General features: G+C 52.6%; 1 protein-coding gene across 1 annotated transcript; it reads right to left on the reverse strand.

The window, feature by feature from the left end:
- Nucleotides 1–7,264: 7,264 nt before the first annotated feature.
- On the reverse strand, nt 7,265–8,808 carry POU3F3 (POU class 3 homeobox 3). The gene has a single exon (XM_036873458.1). It carries the CDS (start codon nt 8,787–8,789, stop codon nt 7,290–7,292), a length of 1,500 nt encoding a protein of 499 aa, XP_036729353.1. The 5' UTR covers nt 8,790–8,808; the 3' UTR covers nt 7,265–7,289.
- Nucleotides 8,809–17,027: the final 8,219 nt, after the last annotated feature.

Below are 17,027 nucleotides of genomic sequence, written 5' to 3' on the forward strand. Positions count from 1 at the left end.
TTTTTTGTATTCACTACAAAGAAATCAGGTTAAACTGAGTGAGTTGGGGGGCGGTGTTCATGATCCTGAAGCGTCCAGGCTGACCAGGGGAGAAGTAACCTCTTAAGTTCTCACGTTTGCCAAAGTGCGAGCGAAGGGGGCTGGCTCCCTGGAAATGCTGCTGTAATCAATCTGGGGAGTTTCACTTTTGCCCCCGGATCTTTCTAAAGCTGACCACGGCCTCCTGTGGCAGCTTGAGAGGCGAAGCCGGCGCGATCCTGCTGGCGGGCGGCTTGGGCACCGACCCGCCGCCTGGCAAACCCGCCTTCCCTGCGGCCGCGTTCGCCCACCGCCCGCTCAGGGTCGCCGCGCAGGCCAGCGGCCCGCAGCCCCCGGGCGGGGATCGCGATGCGGCCGGGCGCACGCGACCGACCCCAGCGTTCGTGGGGCGCCCGAGTTCCCCCCCCCCGGGGGGCGACGGCTGGGCCTGGAGCCCCGAAGTCCACCAAGCGCCGGCCTCCCGCCGTCCCGCCTCCGCTCGCATCCCGAACAAAGCAGCGCCCCGTGCCCCAGGCCGGCCCCGCTGACCCCTGCTCCCCGCCCCCCCCCCCTTCGGACTGCAGCCCAGGGCTGGAGCCTGTTCCGAGCCGGTGCGTCCCCTCCCTGCGCGGCACCCTTCGGGAAGGGACACGCAGTGCCCCCGATGGAAGCCCCAGGCCCGGGTCTCTGGCCCCGACCCAGGTCCTTGGAGACCCGAGGCTCCAGCTCCGTCTTTACTTTTCCTCCAGGGCCCTCGGGCGTGGGCCCCAGAGAGGATCGGTCTGCAGGCCCTGAGCTCAGCTTTCTCGGCTCCACGGTCATCGAATTCCCGGCAGAGCAGGCCGGGCCCCAGGACGGAAAATCCGCAAACGTGGAGCAGAGCGCAACAGACCTTTCTACCCTGGTGTTCCCAGAAGTTGTCTCCAGACGCCGGGAGCCTGAGCCGCGCTGGGCTCAGCCGCCCCCCAGCCCACCCGGGAAACTTGCACAAGTTCGCATCCCGCTCCTCAAGTTCTTAGCTTTTCTCCAGCTACCGGCCTTGTCGATTGCTCTGCCAACTGTCCTTTAGTCTCTAGGGCCCCCGAGGCCTGAGTCGGTCCAGAATTATGATAATCATTGTTATTATCAGGCTGGGGACGGAGCGCAGAAGCAGAGGATGGGGGCTGAGGGACAGAGAAGAAATGCTGATGAAGGGGGATATTTCAACCTGTTTCAAAAAGTTTCAGTTGACCATTATCAGTAACCCCGATAGACAACTCCATTAAAAAAAAAAAAGAATTTACTACTGCTCTTGAAAAGCCGTTATTTTTTACATCGCTTTTAGGAAGATAGATGAACAAAACATCGCGTTTCAAGCCGTTTTGATCTGTAATTAAATGGCAGGATCGGTTTGTATTCTCCTACGGCTTTTACAGAAGTTGCAGTGATCCAAAGTCGGGTTGCTGTGTCAGAGTGGCATTTTTATTAATGAGAATACAAAAAGCTTGCATATTCTTAGCCCTGCTTGAATTTAGTTGCTAAGCAACCGGTGTATGGTAATTCATCCGCGAAATTTAAATCTTTGAGAAAGGATCGTGCGTTTTGCTGAATGGTCGCCACGAGGAAAACAGCTTGTGGGACTGTCCGCAGCTGTTACGGCCGGGCCGCCGGGCAGAGCCGGGCCGGGCAGGGTCGGGCCACCCTCCCCCCGCCCCGCGAGCGCCACCGCCCCACCTGGGCGCCGGGCCCCGCTCTGCGTCCCCGAGGGAGGCGGGCGTCTGAAGCCCGCGGCCTGGGGCCGGCACCACCCTCCCCCGCTCCTCCGATCTCCCACTTCCACCTGCGGCAGACCTTGCACCTGAGCCAGCCGTCTGCACCCCAGGGTGCAGGGGCCAGGCCGCGACCCCGCGCCGCCCCCCTCCCAGCGCCCGCGCCCCCAGGCCCGCGGCGCGCGCACACCCGGCCGCCGCGAGCACGCCGGTTGCCCTCTTCCCAGACCCCTCTGAGGTCACTTCCAGGAGGACTCTTCCTCGAGGAAGATCCGACTCATACAGAACGCAGCCCACAGCCCTCCAGAAGGCCAGGCGGCCGCCGCAGGCCGGCAGTGACATCATAGGCTCCTGCTCGCCACGCTCGCGCCCGCATTTTAGGAGACAGGAACAAACACGGATGTGAAATCAAGAATGAAAGAGACAGTAATCTAATTAATAGGCCATGAGCCAGGCTAACAGAATCAAAGAATCTGATTACACAAGTACCCCTCTTGCTATCTCCGCCGCCCCGCCCACACCCGTCTCCTCCAGCCTCCCCGCCGCTTCCTTTCCTAGGTTGGAAAGTCCAGGAGGCAAACCCAGAGCCCTCCGATTTCCTCACTGAAATCAAGATCAAGCCCACGGTGGGGCTCCAGCAGCCGGGAGGTCACGTGGGTGACCTTCGGGCCCTCGAACAGCCGCTCTGAGGAACTGAGATGACCAAGTGACCTACAGAATTTGGAAAGCTGGAGAGGTGACCCCTACACTTCCTACAAGTATCACTCTCAACCACAGCAACGACCACGACCACGACCACGACCACCATCACTACACCTGCACTGATTGCTTCTGCTGTTAGTAACAGGACCAGGAGAGAGCCGTTCTTCACTCAGAGCCATTTTAAGAGGATCTACTTTTTCAAAAAACCATAGCACAACTCTTTTTTCTACATCACCTTGCTTCTGGGTCACCGATAACTTCAAAGTTTTAACTCTCCTTCCACACCCTTCCCCACCACAGACATCTGAGCACAGCCAGGTACTAGGTTTTATCACTGCCACATAGCATCTGTTCTAATAGGTCCAGTCAGCCATGTGCAATCCATGAAAGAAGTGAATTCTCTCATTTCTATCCTTCTGCCTTGAAAAAAACCAGGTCCACCTCCTAAATAATTAATTTCAAGTCTGCATCCAGTGCCAATACTTGTTGCATCCATTTTAGAGTTTGATTAATTACCCTGGAACTTGGGCAAACTAAACTCAGTGTGGAGAGAATGTTTCTTCCTTCAATTTAGTTCTGAAAGCTACAAGTTATAGATGGATCTTTACTCTATTTACATGCAAATTGGTGCAAATATGGCCATCTCTTAAAATGCATTTTGTATAAATATATAAAAGTGTCATTTTTGATTTAGCTTGAAGAGGTTGATCATTTATTACAAAAATAAACGAATAAATACAACAATATATTGTTGCTTCCAACAGGATAAATACTTTACAAATATATAATTTAAAAAACAAATTTAATTGTTAAAATTATTTAAAATATTACACTTATCGATAAAACTATCAATAGCATAGACTGCATTTAATATTAGAACTGATTATTCTCTGGATGTTGAAAACCATTCATACAAAACAGATTATGAGCATGGTAACGAGCGTACACTGGGGGCTACAGGGAAGCAAAGGGAATCTTTAAGATCAATAATGAATAGTACGGTTTTGGAACAAAGAAGTAGTCCTTGGCTAAGTACTTAAAGAAAAAAAAAAAAAAAGAAAAAAAAAGGCAGAGCAACTACAGCAAAGTGACTATTTTAAATACACCTTGAATGATTTATCGCCCAGACTTGCAGGGGAAGATGGTTGGGTGAATGAGATGGCTGTAGCTTGGACAACTGATCAGAAGCCACGGGAGACTGCAAACTATAGATGGGCCTAGCTTGGGATTGGCCAGATTGATGGAACAGAACTTTGTCACTTTCCTCTGAGTTGGAAGGGGAGGAGGGGGTGGGCTGAAATGGAGGAAACAAACGAACACTTGACGAAGCACAAGACACTTGCGCTACAAAGGAACACAATGACCAAATTCATTAAAAAGATCTGGTGATATATAACAATATTTTCATTATTTACATGTGTAACAATATAAGCCTTAGCACAAAACCTCTCAGTTGTATCTGCCCTCACTTGTTTTCCAACCATGAATTTCATTTTGTAAATACATTCAAAGGGTTGATTTTTTTTAAAAAAAATATGGAGTGCAAGCATGAGCTCACTTTAAAAAACTACAAAATAATGGAATAAAATGGGCCAGCTTTCCCAGCTGCTCTAAGTTACTCTGCTACCTCTAAATCAGAGCTTCTTCCAAAGTAAACAGCAAAGGTTACTTTTTAATAGAAAACAGGGTGAAATCCAATGTTAGTTCTTTTGTTGTCAGCCAAATCAAGTAAGCAAATGCCTCCTAACATTTGAAATAGACCCATTCTCTGTCTCATCAACCACTACGAGTCCTGTAGGGAACATAGGTTTTCATCTCACACGCCAATAGCACCCACCCTATAAAAACAACCACACCCGGTCCTCAGCTTTCCAATAAGGCCTTCCGTGCTTGCCCCTGTAGACCCTCAAAAAATGATAAAGTTTGTCACCACCCCCCCACTCCAGGTTGTAAATATGCTGGGCAAAGAGATTATAATAGCAAGACAAATAGGAAACGAGAAGGCAAAGAAAAGTAAATTGTGGTTTCTTGTTTTCATTTTTTCCCTGCTCTCTGTTTAATAAATATGGCCTTTTTCAGATTTCACAAATCAAAATGATTGTGATTTTTAGTACGATTTGGTGTTTAAAATAATGCAACCCAATACACGGCCATCTGGCTGGGCTTGATTTATGAAAGTGACACAGGGTCTGTCTGGAAGAAATAACTGTTCCTTGTTGCTCTCACAGTTTTCCGGGTTTTTTAACCCCTGCATTGATATCACAGGGAGAGGGAGTAAAGATGAGAGAAGACGCAAAAAGTGAGTGACAGCTCAATGAGATTAGGGGGAAACTAATCTACAAAATCATTGCTTTATCACCCCCAAATACTTTTTTTTTTTAAAGTACAATACGAAGGGACTCAAGGAAGCAGAGCCTTTTGCGTCTTGTTACTTACAACCTGAGGCATTACACTTTCATTTTCCCACATTGTAAATATTGATACATTAACTTGATAAATGTGACCGCTCTGCAGGGTGTATCTAAAGAGTGATCAAAAAGTGAAAACCCCCAGCACCGGTAAAGAAAATATAGAATCATACTGGGGAAAGACGGAAACACAGAAATGTAGAATCTTAAGTCTGAGCTGGTGATCACACTGAGGGTAATGCAGTGTGGACCACAATCAGGAGTTTAGAACTACATTCTTCCATTATAGAGAAAACAAACCAAACAACCCACCCCCCAAAACGGCTTAATAATTTAAACTTAATTACATATAGTTATTAATGGGACGTAATCGATATAAAAAGATTTCATCGACTTGTAAGCTATTCTTTACCACTATTAGTCTTCAGAAAAAAGAGGAAAGAGATGTAGCAATATGGTGGGGGAGGGGAGATGAGAGGGAAAAGAGAGGCTAAACTTTGGTGGTGGTGGTGAGGGACTCTGTGTTCACCATTAGTAACCAGTTGGCACATTTTTACTGGGGATGTAGTCCAACATTCTGATAAAGATGATAAAGGACACAGGTATCTCTGAGAAAAGGACTAGCATTTAGACAATCTCACCTAAAAACACTAAAAACACCCACTAAAATTAAGGGAGGGACAAATTTTGTGAAATTAACAGACTAACAAGGAGTGACTACTTTGTCAATTACCAGCGGTTTCTGTCATTGCCTTTCATTCTAGATTTGCAAATGGACCTTAGGTGGAGCTGACGGCTTCCTCAGCTCTATCCCTTAAGGATTTGCATTGTAAAAAAATATTTTCTAAAGGACTCTCTTCTTCCCACACAGTGTTTATGCATCAGACACAGACTATTTCATTCTAACAAATTTATTTTCTCGATCAGCTCTTATGGAATCACTACTCAAATTAAATTACAATCAAATGATCACATCAAAAGATACCCTTATTACCTAGCAACTGTCCATATTTTCATTTCATTTTGATTTGTGCTCGTCTGAAAAAAACACGTAATACAAGATCTGGGGAAAAATAAATTACCGTTTTGCAGCAGTTCATAAGTATTCTGAATAAAATATTAAAAGAAGTCATTTAATGAAAATATAAAGCAAATATTTTTAGATCAACAACGGATCTAACAATTCTATATTGCCGTCTTTTGAAAAGTCTGTTTATTAAAACCTACCAAAAACACTGCTTGGAAAGGGCAGTATTATATAATCACATCCACAGCACCCATTCAATCAAAGTTGGCAACGGATTGAGGAGAAGAGTCCGGAGAAGTGCTGTCTTTCTAAATCCCTTGATCTGAGTCAGTCCAGAAATAAAAAATAAAAAATATTAATAAAAAAAATATTAGCGGTGGCATCTTTAGGCGTCGTCCACCCATCGGAGCGGCAGCCGATAAGCCGGGGTTGGATGCCGGGCCTCGCTCCGCGCCCTGTCCGCCCGCCCGCGCCCGGATTCGCCGGGGCCTCTCCCACTGGCCGCTGGACATCCCCTGCTCCCTCGCCCATTCCTCTGCTCTTTCGAGATGCTTTTATTTCCAAGGTTACTTTGAGGATACGTATTCTTTTTCTTTTGGCTTTGCTATCAGTCTGTTAATTTCAGAAGCTGTGAATACATATATGTATATATATATATTTCTTGTTTTCCAGAGATTGTTCTTTTTTTTTCTCCTTCCCGTTTCATAGTCAATTTGTTTGTCCCCAAATGACTTTGATATGGACAAGAACAACAGGGTCCGGGAGCACAGAGTCACCCCTGATTAAACCCGGTGCCTCTGCCTGCTTTCTGGTCGCTCCCAGGAAACAAAGTTTCGGTGGATCTCTCGAGGCGAGGGGCGGGGGGCGGCCCTTTGGAGGGAAGAGGTGGGAGGGAGGGGGATTTTTTTTTTTAAACAAATGTTTGTTTGTTTGTTTTTTTAAGAGGACAGGACGAGGCAGGTGCTAAGTGCTCTCCACCGTCGCCCCGTAGGACTTCTCAGGGTGGGAAAAGCCTCGCGAGCGCAGTTTTGGGGCGCTAGGCATCTTCACCCTTCTTTAAAAAGAAACCCCCAAAACGAGCCCCCACCAGAGTAGAAACGAGATCTCACAATCGCCCCCTTTTCTCTTCCGGTTTTGCCACGGTCGTGTATATAAAACAGTCTGGGCATTTCTAGGCTTTGTTTGTTTGTTTGTTTCGCCCCTCCTTCCTTGGACTTCAAACAACGTCTCCTCGGTGCGTCCCTCTCCTTTCCCCCCGAGGGCGGGCAGGCCTGTCTTTGGGAGGAGGGGAGGGCGGCCCGGCCCGGCCGGCCGCGGCGGCGGCGGCGGCGGCGTGACAGCGGCGGCGACGGCGGCGGCGGCCCGCTCCGCGCTGCGCCCGGGCCTTCACTGCACGCTTGTCTGCAGCCCGTGGTGCGGCGGCGGCGTGTCGGCGCTCACGGTGCCCACCTGCGAGTAGACGTCGTCAGGCGTCTGCTGCTGGATCCCGGGCGGCGTCATGCGCTTCTCCTTCTGGCGCCGGTTGCAGAACCAGACCCGCACCACCTCCTTCTCGAGCTGCAGGCTGTCGGCCAGGTTGGTGATCTCCTGCGCAGAGGGCTTGGGGCACTTGAGAAAGTGGCTCTCGAGCGCGCCCTTGACGCTCACCTCGATGGAGGTCCGCTTCTTGCGCTTGCGGCCCTGCGCCGCGATCTTGTCGATGCTCGTGGGGCTGCCGGTGCTCGAGTCCGCCTCCTCCAGCCACTTGTTCAGCAGCGGCTTGAGCTTGCACATATTCTTGAAGCTCAGCTGCAGGGCCTCGAAGCGGCAGATGGTGGTCTGCGAGAACACGTTGCCGTACAGGGTGCCCAGCGCCAGCCCCACGTCGGCCTGCGTGAAGCCCAGCTTGATGCGCCGCTGCTTGAACTGCTTGGCGAACTGTTCCAGGTCGTCGGACGTCGGCGTGTCCTCGTCCGAGTGCGGGTCGTGGCTGTTGAGTCCGGGCCCCGCGCCGCCGCCGCCGCCGCCGTGGTGCGGGGGTCCCTGCGCGTGGTGCGGGTGCGGCGGGTGCGCGTGCGCGTGGTGGTGGTGGTGATGGTGGTGCTCGGCCAGGTCGGGGGTGTCTCCGCGCACCAGCCCCGGGTGCACCAGGCTCTGGGCGCCGCCGCCCGCGCCGCCTCCACCGCCGCCGCCCGGCCCCGGGGGCGCGCTCAGCATGCCGTTCACCGTGAAGCCCCCGGGCTGCGAGTAGAGCAGGCTCTGCGGCGGCGGCTGCTGGCCCCCAGCCATGGACGGGAGGTGCGCGGCGGCGGCGGCGGCGGCGGCAGCGGCGGCGGCGGCGGCGGCGGCCCCCCAGCCCCCGGGGTGGCCCTGGTGCGGCGGCGGCGGCGGCGGCCCGAGGTGCGGCGGCCCGCGGTGGTGCAGAGCGGTGCCCGCGTGCAGGTCGTCGCGCCCCGCGCCGCCCTTCACGTCGGGGCCCTGGGGCGGCGGCGGCGGCGGCGGCGGCGGTGGCTGCTGGGGGCTGCCGGCCATTCCCACGGCGCTGCCGGACCACGGCGAGCTCGCCTCCACGGCGGCGGCGGCGGCGGCCGCGGCGGCGGCGGCGGCGTGGGGCAGGGCCGTCACCCACTGGTGCGCGTGGCTCAGCATATGGCCGCCGTTGCTGGCGGCCATGGCCCCCTGCATGAAGTCGCTCTGCACCATCTTGACGGAGGCCGGGTCCCCCCGGTAGGCACCCGAGGTCACGGCGGCGCTGCCGGGCGGCATGCCGCCGCCGCCGCCGCCCGCCCCGCCGCCGCCGCCGCCGCCCCCGCCGCCGCCAGCCCCCGCCGCGTCCGAGTGGACGATGGAGCCGGCCGCTAGCAGGCTGTTCCCCGGCAGGTAGGGGTTAGAGGCCGCCGTGGCCATCCCGCTCCGCTCCCGCCACCCTACCGCCGCCACCACCGCCGCCGCCGCCGCAGCAGCAGCAGCGGCCGCCGCCGCCGCCGCCGCTGCGCCCCCCCGCCTCCCCCCGCTCCGCCCCCGCCCCGGGCCCCCGCCGGCCCCGCCGCCGCCGCCGCCGCCGCCTCCGCCCCCGCCGCCGCAGCCGCGGCCGCCGGCTGCAGCTGCAAGGCCGCTGGGCAGGGCGCGGGGGTCGCCGGCCGGCCTTGGTCAGCAGCAGCCGCCGCCGCCGCAGCCGCCGCAGGAGCCGCGCTCCGGGGAGGGGGGCTCGATTCTCGGCGGGGCGCGCTCCGTGGCCGCCCCCCTCAGGGGGGGTCGTGGCCGCCCCCCAGCCCCGGCGCGATCGGCTCGCTCCAGCGGGGCTCGCCGGGCGGGGCGCGGGCCTGCGCCGGGGCTCCGGGCCGGGCGCGCCGGCTCGCGCTCCTCCTCCTGTCCTCGGGCGAGCGCGGACTCTGCCGGGGCGCGGGGCTCGGTCCACCTGCTAAGTGGAGGTTTCGCTGGAGGCAACAAAGAAAGCAGCCACTCCTTTCTTCTGGACCAAACCGTGGACGACCGGCGACCGGCCGCTCCTCGCCGCCTCCTCAGGAACGCAGCTCACTCGTCTCCCCTTGGAGTAGTAAAACTTTTTTTTGTCCTTGAAGGCGTGGTGATGCTGGCTGCTCGCGTGCGGAGAGGAGAGGCTGGCTCCTGCTCTCCCCCTCCGGTCCTCTCGTTTCAAGTTTTGTTCTGTCCTAGGAAAACTTCTGGCGCTGGTGCATTTCTCTGAAGTTGCTATTGCCGGAGCTCGTGGTTGCCTCTGAAACAACAGTCCTTTTTCATTCTCCTCGCAACAGTCACAGTCTGATGCGACATCTTTCCTTTTGGGTAGAAATTAGGAGACAAATATAACAAGGAAAAAAATTGAACAGGAGAAAAACGAGGTCGAGTTTCTCGGTTACCTTGCTGCTGACGGTTGGGGTTGGTGTTTTATTTTTTTCCCAGCAGAGGTCTGCAGGAGGAGGAAGAAGAGTGCACTGGTGGAGGTGGAGGTGTGTGTGTGCATATAGGGGATCCTTGATACACAACCAACTCCAGTGGCACGACGCACGGCTCGGAGGCTGCCCCGACGGCGCTGGCGCTGGCCGTGCCGGAGCGGAGTTGCCGCGGGAGCTCGCTCTGCGCCCTGGTTCGCGCGCTCTCCCTCTCTCTTCCCCTCTCCCTCCCTCCCTCTCTTGCTCTCTCTCTCGCTGTCGCTCTCTCGCCCTCTCGCCCGCCCGCTCGGATCTGACAGTTCGCTCTCTGTCCCTCCCTCTCCGAGCGGGGACTGTCGAATGTTTACCCTCCGCCGCGAGCGCGCACCCACCACTGCACTTTCCCAAATACAAGGAAGTCGAGCACCAGGGCCCCCGCTGATTGGCTACCCGCTGGGTGATTGGCAGGTCCGGAATGACTGGCTCAGGACGCGCGGCCCCCCTTCCGGCCGTTCCGATTGGTTGCTTTTTAATTTAGGCAGAGCGTCGTAGAAGCTGGAAATCTGTCGTCCCCCCCCTCCCCCCGCCGCCTCCCTCCGGTTCGCCACTTTCTCCTCCCCGCCCCTCCTCCGCCACCCCCTCCGCCACATCTTAACTCTTAGTGTCCGGCCGAGACGTAGGCTTTCCCTCCGTGGCTCTGGGCATCTCAATAAGTCTGGGAGGGGGAGGGGGCGGGAAGAAAGGGAAAGGAGGGGGGGCGGGCGGGCGGGGATCCGAAGGAGAACGTAGAGGGGAAAATCATGAAAAACAGCAACCTACCCACTCCACCTGGTACCGCGTTGTGCTGCCGTCCTCCCCGCCCCCCACCCCATCCCAGAGATCGGTAACGCGCCCGGCACGGATGCGCCATTCACGCCAATACCTATAGGCAGATGTGTCCCCAGTGGTTTCAAAGTTTCCTTGCTCCTCCACCAGCCGGCCCCCGTCCCCGCCTCGGCGGGGGTGGGAAGGGGGAGCTGGCGGCGACGAGAGCCTGGGTAGCGGCCGCGCTCCTTGGAAATCCGCCACCGCAACTTTCCGCAGCTGCTTCGCGCCGGCGGCGGCCCCCTTTGTTTAAGTTCTCGGATGCCATAGTCTGGGAAACCTGCAGCCCGGGACCAGCGCGGGGCCCGCGCGTGCGAGAAGGACCGCAGGCTGCAGCGCGCTCCCCACCCCCGCCTCTCCCTTCCCCCGCCCCCTCCGCCGGGATTCCGGCGAGGAGCGCGCGTGCCCTTGAGAGTCCCGGGGTGCCGGGCGGCGGAGCGCTCGGCTGACCTTCCCCCCCCCGCCCTCCAAAGGCGTCGGGGAGCCTGCGGCAGCGGGAGCGGCCTAAGGAAGCGGATCCGCCCGCCGCGCCCTCCACCGCTCACACTGTGTGCGGGTGCGTGTGTGTATTTCTTTATTTCGGTGCGGTCGTTATTAGTCGTGTTTCGCCTGCTCGCTATTCCTGGGCACGCTGGGGCTTTCTCTTTCTCTCTGGCCTCGGAGGGTCTGCGGCGGGCGGCGCTGAGCGCGTTCTCAGCCCAGCCCGGCGGAAAGAGTTAAGGGGGCCGGGAGGGGGAGCGCGCGGGGTGGGCGGGAGAAGAGGGGGTGGGGGAAGCGGCCGAGCGGAAACGCTGCACAGAGGAGCCTCAGCGAACCAAGAAAAAAGAGAAAGTGGCCACGAAAACAAGGGCAAATTGAACCCTCCTCGGGGATTTCCAATGAACTAACCCGACTAGGACATTCAGTAAATACATCGTCCCTAATGAGTGTGCGTGTGCTTGCACCCCGCACCCGGCCGCGCTGCGCCGGCCCTGCCCGCCGCCCCGGACGCAGACGCGGAGCCGCCGGGGTGCTCGGGGCTGCCCTTCTCCCGCGAATAATTCCTCTGCTGAGCGCAGTTAGGGGTACTCAGAGCCGGAGCTCTCCAGCCCAGTCGCAGACACGCAGCCCTTGCGAGATCTCGAGATGAACAGTGGGCGCGTAGCATTTGTGTAGGATCTGGTCCAGCTCCTGCGTGCCGGGGGGAGAGATGCCCTCGTAGGTAGGTTTTAGTGATTCCATTATTGCGAAGGTATAGACCTGAACGGCGGCGGTAACCAAACCCCAGACAGAACGGATTTTTCCCTGTGCGTCCCCCTAAGGATCCTTTTTATATTTATGTATGCGTATATGTATATATGAAAGATGGAACACAGATTTCATTGAATAAATCTGAGATCTCCAGGTGCAGACGTTTGAATAGTCGGTGCCAGCACCCCATGTTTTCCTTTCCTGCCGATTTTGCTTGGATCCGGCTCAAAAACCGAGAGAGTCTCGTGGTTTTGTTTACACTGAATGGGGAGGATAGGAACAGAGCCATGGGGCCCCTTTCATTAATATACAGTGAGGATTTTGTCTAAATTACTGCTATGAATTTCACAGTACACGCTTTCAAAAGCAGTCTCAGGTGGCCTGATGAAACGTGATAGCGCTTCTGCTATCCACTTTACACACATCCACTTTCTTTTCAAGGAGGGTGTGTGTGCGCGTACGGGAAGCCCCCCAAAACGCCGTGCTCCTCGAAATCAGAAATACACTTCTGTTCCGAGCTCTGTCCCCTTCGTCCTCCCCCTTCGCGTACTTAGTTCTCCAGTCGCTCCCCAGCCCCACCCATCCGTCCCCTCCCTTTGCCGAGTGTGATTGTTTTGTCTGGAAAAAAAAAAAATCCAAAGTATATAACAAGGGGAGAACAGTTAGTGCTGATTTTCATTTGCATACATTTTCATATATTTTGGTGAAAATAATAGACTAGTGGAGAGCTGGGCTTAGAGGAGTCGCTGGAAAGGCAAGACTAAGGAAGCACCGCTTCTGGGGAGTTGAGAATATGCCTCCCCCCACCCCAGTCACCTTATTTATTTATTTTTAAATGAAACATCTTCATTTATTTTAAAATCTAACCTTGGAAGTTTGCTCGGTAAGTGTTTTTCATTTTCTTTCCCTGCTTTCTCTTTTCTGCCCCTCCTTTCCGGTTTATTTATGCTTTTGTAGGTTTGGGAGCTTGTTTCCAGCGCTTGGGACAAGAGAGGGCAAACTGTTTCGAAGGAAGGAAGGGAAAGAGTGTTGGGGGGAGAGTTAAAAAAACCCAACCCTGCTAAAATATTACATAAAACGATGGCCTCATTCCAAAGCTCCCCACGGCAAGGCACTTTACTTATTTTTTTGGGGGGGGGAGGAGGAGGAGAGTGATATTAATTTTAATTGTTGATTGTCAGGGAAATATAAAGGCCCTAGAAAAAGAAGTGATGACGAAGCACGCAGTATTATAAATATTTCTTGCTTTGGGGTTTCTTTTTTCTAGAGAATCAGGACTAGAGGGAAAGAAACCCCCTTTCTGTAGCCAATGCTGATGTGTTGAACTACGTGTGCCTGCCTGGGATTGGGGTGAGGGATTCCTGCTGGGAGCAGGGGGATGGAGTGAGGGAGGGGGGCTTGGCAAAGGGAGGGCAGAGAGCTGCAGAAGAAGGAGGCAGGGGAGGAAGAAGTGGCAGGAAGTCGGTGCCCCCCTGGTTAAGGCCGCGTCTGGGGAGCTGGCCGCAAGCTGCAGTCTCCCAGCTCGGTAGTGAAAGGCCATCAGAAAGAGGGTGATCAATCAAAACTAACCAGGACACCTTACACTTTATTCCCAAAGGATGCTGGAGCTTTAGCGTGGCATAGTGTTTTACTTTGTTTTCTATTTTTGACGGCCGGCCTTGACCCCTCACCCCCCCCCCGACTCTCGCCACTGTCCCTGGGTTTTGTAACAATTAAGGGTGCCTTGCTTGCTAGGTGCAGTTAATTTGAGAAATACGGCTGGAGGAAATAGCTAGGCCAAGTCCAAGCCCATGTGAGAACCTTACTTACTGTAGTGAAATGGGCTGGAGAGGATTCTAAAAGGTTCTTGGTTTTGTTCTTTTTAGAGGAAGTCACGTCTGGGGTGGTGAGGGGGTGAGAATCAAATAGCTGGAATATTATTGCACTTTTGTCTCCGGAACACCTTGCAATTTGAAATTTGTAATTTCTTTGGAAACAGTTGATGCCAAATCAATGAAATGGTTTGTCAGGAAGGAGGAAGAGGTTTCACTTGGGGAGGGGGTAAGAATCGCCAGTTTTCCGCTCCTTGTTTTGCGTGCCTGGCAGCGTCGCTTTTGACTGAGGTTAACTCTCTGTGCTCCATTGGACCAGATGCCATATAGAGCTGCTCCCTGAAGATCATTTGTTTCCTTGATGGGGAACATTTCTGAGCAGAGCATATTGGTTGCCATAGAGAGAAAAAGAAAAGGAAGAACACTGGTCACATTAAGCTATATGTTTGTGCACTGGGCTTTAGATAAAAGGACCTTGGCTCAGCCAAAGAGAAGAAGCCGAGATAGAGATTTCTAGCGCCACCAAAACTAGCTTTATTTTGTTTTGGACTTTTACAGTTGAAACATATAAGCTAATTTTATTGGTTGTTGTTAATTTTATATGACACGGTTTACTGAACAAAATAAACTTTGCAAGTGCTCGGGAGTCGCACTCTTGGCTTGTCAGCAGGGGGCGCACTGACTCGTCTTAGCAGGTACCATGTAAAATGCAGCTGTTTCAAAAGCAAATCTGCTCTTCCAAACTTGCCAAAGGAACAAATGCCCCTACCTTTCTATGCATATTCACAACGAGGAGTGAATTCATTGCAGAGCACTGCGCCTTAAAATAGGGCAGTGAGTCCCCCCCATCTCCCACCCAACCCCTTCTGTGAAATGGCCCCGAAAGAAAAACAGTTCAGAAAAGTATTCCTCCATTTCTTTCCGCAGAGTGGATGTAAGTCTGGAAAACAGAGTTGGGCTGTGAAAGCAAAAACACTTTACAAAATTATTAGGGGTATGTAGTAAGCTCCCTCAGAAGCTGGCTTTCGGGTTGGGAAACAGTCAAGAAGAGAAAAATACATTCTAAAGATATTATCTACTAAATAGTGAACATTCTTCAACTTGATGCAGGCTTTGACTTCTAAATAAAAATCCAGCTCCTGGAGACTCAGTCAAGGCATCCTGGATCTCCTTTACTCCATTTGATATTTAATGGCTCCTTTAATTCTTCATACCTCCTCTGGCTGTAGAAAGATTTTGGATTTATCCTTGAAAGGCTTGTTAGGGAAAAGGGAAAATACAAAATAGCCATCCCTGAGAGGTCACTGTGGGCTTGAAACTTTTTGGCACAGTATGACCTAACACAGTTGCAGAAAAGTTTCAAGAGAGCACAGGCTTTCCGCCTCAGAGATTTTTAGATACAGCCAAGGAAGACTGAACTTTATTGTGGGGAAGGATGAAAAGATACGTGGAAAATTTCCTAAAATAGTGAAGGGCAAATCCTGCCCGGTTCTGAGGAATTAGTCAGTTTGTCACTAACAGTTTTCCCAAGGAGATTTGGAGAGCCTAAGGAAGGGAAGCCATGAGTGGCTGGAAGTGGGGAGCTGGCTTCCGTTGTTCAGCGGCTCCCCACACCTGTGAGTATTGCCACCGAGCCTGCAGGAAGGGCCCCGGGCTGGAGGCTCTACCGTCCCTCTGGAGGAGCGGGAAAGACATCTTATCCTTTCGAACTCTACTCCAAGCCAGCCAGGTTCCAGCCAGAAGTTTTGCTTTGAAACTAACTTGAAAAAGTCAAGGTTTGGATTTAAGTGGTATTTCATCTAGGAGGGCTGAAAGATTATGGGAATAACGTATGCAGAGGAGACACTTTAAAAAACATATTAATTCCATGATTTTTATCCAGGAGCTCTCACATTTAGAGTCAGGAAATGTACTGTCAGGTCTGTGCGAATAACACAAAGTGGGAAATGGAAGAAACCGTGTAATTTGAACCCAAACATGGCTTTTTCTTCAGCTCTCCGGACATTTCAGACAAAAGACTTCTGGGGGAGATCCACACGCACTAGACCAATGCCTCAAAGCTCTAGGTTACTTGGCAGGCCCTGGGCTGCTAAATGCATTTTAAAATTATTCAGGAGAAAGGGCACTTTTCTGTTCAGCCAGGCATTTTGTAAAATAATAGTTAAGCAATAATTGTACCTATTGGGAGCGTACTTTTTGGTATCACTTTTCATGAGATCTGGGATGGTTACTATCTTGGCTGCTTCGTATGTTCCTTTTCTGTAAAGTTACTTAAAAAAAAAACCTGGAAGAAAAAAAAAGCTTGCTACTCATGATATCTACAATCTTAGGTTACCTCGAGTAAAGGAAATAGAAAATAATAATTCTGGGTAAAGCAACAAGTTAATTTGAGAACTGGCATATTATAGAGACCGCGTTAGCATTCTGTAATGATTTGGAGGTGGAAACAATCAAACTGGGTATGAATTAAGATCCAAAGAGCTGGGCAAAGCTACAGACTTTAAATTGTTGGGGATGGTGAAATTGCTTTTGCCAAAAGAGAGAATGAAGAACATTACCTGGGTCAGATGCACAAAATACAAACTGGGTATTTACTCATTTGCTTCCATTTGAGAATGATAAGGTGCTCCGTCCGGTATCGTGGCAGTGCAGAAGCACATTTGCCGTTAGCATTTACAAATTAAAATGTGTTGCGTACTCACAATCCACACTGTGTGCTAGATCCAAAGAAAGGGCTCTTCAGTGGTGGCTTTTGGGTGGAAATGAGTATTTGTCATCTGGCTTGGCGGTGGGTGGGTTGTTTCTTGGTCTTGCTAAGTTTTTGGAAGTGTCCCGGTGGTTCCTCCTAGTTCTTTGTATCACTTTGATAACTGATTTATCTGATCTGCAGGAAAGGAGCAAGCAGTTAGTTCTCTTAGATGGGCTGCAAGGAGCAATGATAAATTCAGACACTTGTGATTTCTCACCCTCAAGTAAGAAGCTTTACTTCTGATGCTTATAGGACAGCTTTAAACTACAGACCATCTCAGATTGTGGAATCTAAATTAAGAAGGCATGATAAGTTGGTAATCAAGTGTATGCTTTAAAAACAACCCATTTCCAACGGTTTGCTCACTGTAGCTGCATTCGTGCACCTGACCAGTCTGGTAATGAAAGCTACCAATCGCTAGGGAAGCCGTGGCTGACACAATGTGATGGACTATTCTTGCCTGTCCCCCTTCACCTCCCCCCACCAACAGTGGTCTTCTTGGAATTTAAATTCACAGGGCTAGGTAACAGAGAACCCAGCTGATTGACCAGAGTGATGATGATGATTTATTAACAAAAACATGTGGGTATGTCTAGCTAGA

The sequence above is a fragment of the Balaenoptera musculus genome, chromosome 13 (assembly GCF_009873245.2).
Source record: "Balaenoptera musculus isolate JJ_BM4_2016_0621 chromosome 13, mBalMus1.pri.v3, whole genome shotgun sequence".
NCBI lineage: Eukaryota > Metazoa > Chordata > Mammalia > Artiodactyla > Balaenopteridae > Balaenoptera > Balaenoptera musculus.

Excerpts from the sequence above, each read along its gene's own strand:
- POU3F3 (XM_036873458.1), bottom strand. The coding sequence starts at position 8,789 with ATGGCCACGGCGGCCTCTAACCCCTACCTGCCGGGGAACAGCCTGCTA.